We start from the raw sequence: 6,189 nt of genomic DNA on the forward strand, positions 1-6,189 counted from the left end.
TTGATTCATATTAAAATTAAGTTTTTTTCTGAAAGTTGGAGAGGGGGAGCGCTTATGTAGAGCTGGCCCGGAACCGGACTAAAACCGGCCCGAAGCCGTAGAACGACCGGTTTCGGGCCGGTTCCAAATATTTTGAACCGTGAACCGGCGGTTCTGGATCGGAACCGACAGTTTAAGGGTCAAATCCGTCGATAAATTGCTATTTAGTTTTTAATATTTATATATAACATTAAAAATTTGATCTATTTTATTATTCTCTTATAATATTATCTCCGCGTGTTATTATATTTTAAATTATATATTTTTAGTAATTATATTTTAATTTTACTTTCAATTTTTTTGTAAACCGTTCAAATTTAAACCGGAACTTGAACCGGACGGTTTCGAACCGTCATGTAACCGACACTTAGACGGTTCCGGGCCAGTTCTAGTTTTTCTTGAACCGCGATCCAGCGGTTTCGAACCGGGACCGTCGGGGTTATGAACAGTGGTCATCTCTACGCTTGTGGGAGGAAATGAACTCATAACCTTGACAGTTCCGGTTTTCTTCAATCACTAGTATAATTTCTTTTTTATTTTTCTTAATTTTTTTTATTATTTAAAAAAGTCTATCGTCTTTGACAAAAAAAGAACATATATTCGAAATCTATAAGAAATATAAAAGTGTATTCGCGGGGGGAATACTTCCATTCACGGACAAAAATACTCTTTACATATTTTATCCAAGTTGATATTCCTAATTGTGACATATAAGAATATTTGTGCTTAACAAATAAAAAGATGACATTCCTAATCCATAAAGGAAACATATTCAAAATTATCATCGCAGTAGCTAACATTATGTATTAAATTCATGTGCAACAACTATCATTATATGTTAAAATCCTAATTCTAAAAGGAATTGCACAAATATATCACTATATATAAAAAAATATGACGAGTTTCAATAATATTAAATAATTATATTATAATATTTATGTTAAAGTTTTGATATTTTTGATATTAATTAGTTATTTACAATGAAAAATAATGTAAATTTGCTTCAATCATATTATCATTTTTTAATAACAACAATATCAAAAATTAAATCTATTGTTTAATTTTGACTTTTTAACATTTCCAATAAAAGATTAAAATTTTAAAAAATAATTAAAAAAAAACAAATAAAAAAACACAAGTCTTATAAAATTTAAATAATAATACATTATTAAAAAATATACAATTATAATATTAATTAACGGGTCATATAGATATCGTTAACGTGCGTAGCACGTGGCTAAAAAAACATTTAAATCGCATTTGGTTCATATAATAATTAATAAATAGTATATAATAATAATTTCATAGAATTATACTAACTTATTAGTTTGTATTAAATTTAAAGTACCTTTTTTACAAGAGATTAAATGATTTACTTCGTATATATTTATTTTTGTCAATTTCATAATATAGTATCTTGGATTAAGAAACTTGGACTCCGTTACTCCCAAACAAGGCGTTAAAAACAGAAGCGGGAAAATATGAATTTCAAATTCTCTCCCCTGACATACAAAATAAAAAACCTTTCAAATAAGTAAGGTCTAGATTGCAATTCAGAAAGCACAAAATCAAACCCCAGAAATTGAAATCGCCAGTACCATGTCTTCAACGCTACAAGAAGATGAAGCAGTCCAAGAAAATAATACAGTCGGAGAAGGAGAAACCAAGAGAAAAAGGGGGGACTGGTCGCTTAAAGATTTTGAAATCGGCCGACCTTTAGGACGAGGAAAATTCGGAAGAGTTTACCTAGCCAGAGAAGTCAAGGTAAATTTCCCAATCTGTTCAAACCCTAGAAAATTTCATTTCAATTTCATGATTTTCTTTTGGTTTGTTGATTATTGGCAGAGCAAGTATATGGTGGCCTTGAAAGTAATTTTCAAGGAGCAGATCGAGAAGTACAATTTTCACCATCAGTTAAAGAGGGAAATGGAGATCCAAGCAAGTCTCGATCACCCTAATGTTTTGCGTCTCTTCGGCTGGTTTCACGATGAGGAGCGTATTTTCTTGATACTCGAGTATGCTGAAGGTGGCGAGCTTTATAAAAAGCTTAAAAAGAAACGCTATCTCACCGAAAAGGAATCAGCCACGGTTCTGTTTCTAACTCTTAATTTTAGAGAGCTTTTCTTTAATTGATGTGGTTTTGATTTTATGTTTGGTTTTGTCCTGCTTGAAATTCAGTACATTGCAAGTCTCACAAACGCCTTGGCTTACTGTCACAAGCATGACGTGATTCACAGGGATATCAAGCCGGAAAATCTGCTGCTTGATTATGAGGTAGATTGTTGGCTTGTTTAGCAATGATGAGGGACTGAGGTTTAATCTTTGTTTGTGATGTGCGCATTAATTTCATGTATTCTTGTGATTTCAATAAAGTTCTATATCATTTTACTGGCATTATCTGTGCCTTTGATTACTGACTTTTGACATGGATTTTGTCCCTTCACTATAAGAATGTTTCACTTCGAGGTTAGGGGTAGTTAGGATGTCTAAATTTCCAAGTTCCTCGAGCATGAATTGTGATTGAAGTAAGAAAGTTGAGTGTTTTGCCTTCTAGAAAGTACATTATAAGTGCCTGGATAGACTGCAGCTATGGCTGGTCCTTTATCCTATATCCAAATTAAAGTGGCATTTTACTGGCATAGTCATAGCACTGAAGTGACTCTGCACGGTCTTTTCTTTTTTTTTGGGATTCCTTTATGCTGAAGTTGCACTTGTTTTTTATCTTCTACCAACCCATTTCAGGAATGTTTCAAATATTTGTAGGGTCGATTGAAGATTGCAGACTTTGGGTGGTCTGTGCAATCGAGGAGCAAGAGACGCACCATGTGTGGCACTTTGGATTACTTGGCACCAGAAATGGTAGAGAATAAAGCTCATGATTATGCAGTCGATAATTGGACCTTAGGCATACTGTGTTATGAGTTCCTCTATGGTGCCCCTCCATTTGAAGCTGAAAGTCAAAAGGATACCTTCAGCAGGTAAGGAATGGTAAATGTATGCGTTTATGTTTGTTTAGGTTTTACTCACATCAAGTTTGTAAGCATAGATTGGATTAGTGCAGGATTATGAAAGTTGATCTAACATTCCCTTCTGATCCTCCGGTGTCTATGGAAGCTAAAAATCTCATCGCTAGAGTAAGTTTGTGTTTGAATTGTTGGAGTTGAAAAACAAATATTGCAGTGACTTACTTCCCTGAATATGGACTTTAAAATTATTTGCAGCTTTTGGTAAAAGACTCTTCAAAGAGGCTTTCCTTACAGAAAATCCTGGAACATCCTTGGATAATCAAGAATGCAGATCCTAAAGGAATCTCCAAAGAGTTGGATTTTCCTGACTGAGAATTATGTGTCTGCTGCTTGTAGACAGAGAGTGGCTTCTAAAGCAGGTAACATATTTTCATATTCAAAACTGAAGAACGTATAGCAAAATCGCTAATTATCAAACTTTAATTAGCATTCAATAATTACAGATAAATGAGCAGCAAGTTTTAGATTATTGGAATAATTAGCTAAACAATTTTGAATAAAGATTACATAATTGCTATTAATAAATAAAAAGAAATCAATATTGAACTTCAGCTTTACTAAAATCTGGATATTAAATGTGCAACTCTTTTTTTGGGTACCTTATCCAAAAGCACTGAATTGCCTTGGACCTCGTTTCTTTTTCTCAATGAACAATCAGTTTTGTTTCTTCACTTATCAAATTCCTAAAGATTTATATCTTTCTGGATACTTGTTTTCTTAATAAAAAAATCCACAAATTTGTTTTCTTTAGACATTTCTATATGTATTACTAATGTCTTAACTGCGCCAGATTTTCATTTTTGGAATAGATCAATGAAGATAGCCCTGAGTTCGAACTGGTAGATGATCCGTTCATGTTCCGAATGCAGAAGATCCAATTTTTGCAGCTTGGGAACGATGTAAATAACATGGTAGTTTCTTGAATTTGTCTTGCACTTTCTCCTTCAAGGATTTGTGATTTGCAAACTGAAATATACTCTTTGAAACAATGATTTGTTAGGATGACTAAATTTCCAAGTTCCTTCACCATGAAAGTTGAGTGTTTTTGCCTTCTAACTAGGTACAGAATCATGGCCTGGATGGGCTGGATTTTGGAATTAGGACTCTCCCTTTTTCACTTTATTATGTTTTGCATCATTGTCAGGGTGCAAAACATATTTTTTCAAATATTCTTAAAAAAATCCTAGTTTTATAAGCATTATTAGTCAACAAAATATTATTGCGAATTATAAATTAAACAATTATCTTTTAAAATATGTTTCAAAAAACCAAAATCATGCATTGATGCTTGATTATCTCTAATTGCAGTCATTTTTGTGTGATGTTAATGGTAACAAAAGTCACAATAATTGTCTATAGTTTAAAGAAGAATAGTGTTACAAATTATGGAGTAATAATAATATTAATTCCCGTTATGTATTTTTTTATTGATAGGGAATTTAACCTCCTTGGTCTTTCTATTTTCGTCAAAAGTTTTCAGAATTTATGAGGTAATATCATAAAGTCTTTAAATATTAAATTATTATGGATAATTGTTTTTTTAAGAACAATATTTTGAAATAAAAAATTTAAAATATTGTCTATCAATTTGAAAGGCAGGAAATATTAAATTAAAATTTATTTAAGGGTTGTTGGAGTTTGGAAAATGGAGGGTTTTAAAATTTTAGGAGCCATTCCCAAATTTCATAAATGCATTGCGAGACATTTCAAACAAAATCCTAATAATTTTAGGAGCCATTCCCAAATTTCATCACCACTAGATCTGTTCCTCAACTGAGGAATAGATCGTTCCTCAGTATCTGTTCATCACTGAGGAACAGATCGTTCCTCAGTGAGGAACAGATCGAGGAACAGATCACTGAGGAACAGACGACGACGGCCTGCTCCTCACTGAGGAACAGATCGTCGGTGGTGATGACCGGAAAATTTTCCGGTCATCTTCGAATCGGAGAAGATGACCGGAAAATTTTCCGGCGACGGCGGTGGCTGTGGTGGCGGTTCGGGTGAAAGTGGTTTGGTTGGATGTCATTGGGTTGATTTGATTGGGTTGGGTGTTTTAGGGGTATTTTAGGTGTTTTAATTTTTTTAGGATAGTTTGGTGACGTGGCGCCACTATTTATTTATTTTTTTTTTTGAAAAAAAAGTCAGTTGACCAGGAAAAACGGCGCCATGGGTATTTTGGTCATATTTCGTCCAAAAGGGGTTTAGTGAACGCCGCTACAAAAATCAGGGGGTTTGGCGTCCGCTTTTAAACATCAGAAGGTTTTGCGCCCGTATCCTTAAAGTTGAGGTGTCATGGGTGATTATTAGCCCGAGAGCTTAGCTAATGTGGCCAAGCCTCACTTGCTGTCTTGCTAATTTCAAACAAAATCCTACTAACCTGGTCATAAAAAAAAACACAAATAGAAAAAAAATATATTTAATGACGTGTACTTACTTTACAAATATTTATTAACCCCAATAGCAAATCAAAATCTAACGCGAGTGTAAAAGATAGATAGACACCAGCTTTTGGTTATAGTACACGTGTCAATATTATAGGATATATCCATGTAACCAGGATTATTCTGAGCCACTAAAAACAGATTCTTTTATTTATAAATCTTTGGTAGATGCTTCACACGTGTGGTAACAGATTATGAAGGACCTATTTTTCGCCCTAGCTTCACTTTTCTCTACCTTTTTGGGGTGGGACCTACTTCACAGAATATGAGTCTAACGTGGCAAGAAGCTGTGCGTTTACATATTGCCAATTTCAGGAGTAAATAGTGGGTCTTCTTAGTTAGACTCAGTCCACCATGTCATTCGTAGATTAAATTTATTACATCATGACACGTCATTAAAATAATGACACTATCATAATATTATTATTTAAAAGTATAAATAAGTAATAAACAAAATTACGATAGTGCCACTATTTTAATGACGTGTTATAATATGATAGGTTAGTTTATAGATAACATGATAGACTGAGTTTACCTAAAAATTTCTTCCACGTGATAACTATGATATCATATTTTGATGTGGTTTTAAATGTATTTGTTTGTTGAGTGTTTATTTCATACAACCGTTCCGTTATGTGATTTTCATATCAAAATCAATGGGCATTTATGATAAATAATTT

General features: G+C 33.2%; 1 protein-coding gene across 4 annotated transcripts; it reads left to right on the forward strand.

The window, feature by feature from the left end:
* Positions 1-1,471: 1,471 nt before the first annotated feature.
* On the forward strand, positions 1,472-5,877 carry LOC126677774 (serine/threonine-protein kinase Aurora-3). Of its 4 annotated transcripts, none has more exons than XR_008790575.1 (8): positions 1,472-1,803; positions 1,885-2,127; positions 2,218-2,313; positions 2,803-3,017; positions 3,101-3,173; positions 3,261-3,424; positions 3,856-3,976; positions 5,701-5,877. XR_008790575.1 is itself a non-coding variant. In XM_050372553.2 (7 exons), the coding sequence occupies exons 1-6, from the start codon at positions 1,639-1,641 to the stop codon at positions 3,375-3,377; spliced, it is 909 nt and encodes a 302-aa protein (XP_050228510.1). In that variant the 5' UTR covers positions 1,472-1,638; the 3' UTR covers positions 3,378-3,424; positions 3,856-4,099. The 4 variants fall into 4 exon arrangements, 2 of the variants coding, with proteins under 2 accessions (XP_050228510.1, XP_050228508.1); XR_008790576.1 differs by lacking the exon at positions 5,701-5,877 and adding an exon at positions 4,500-4,561; XM_050372553.2 differs by lacking the exon at positions 5,701-5,877 and having other exon boundaries at positions 3,856-4,099.
* Positions 5,878-6,189: the final 312 nt, after the last annotated feature.

Source organism: Mercurialis annua, linkage group LG4 (assembly GCF_937616625.2).
Source record: "Mercurialis annua linkage group LG4, ddMerAnnu1.2, whole genome shotgun sequence".
NCBI classification, from domain to species: Eukaryota; Viridiplantae; Streptophyta; class Magnoliopsida; order Malpighiales; family Euphorbiaceae; genus Mercurialis; species Mercurialis annua.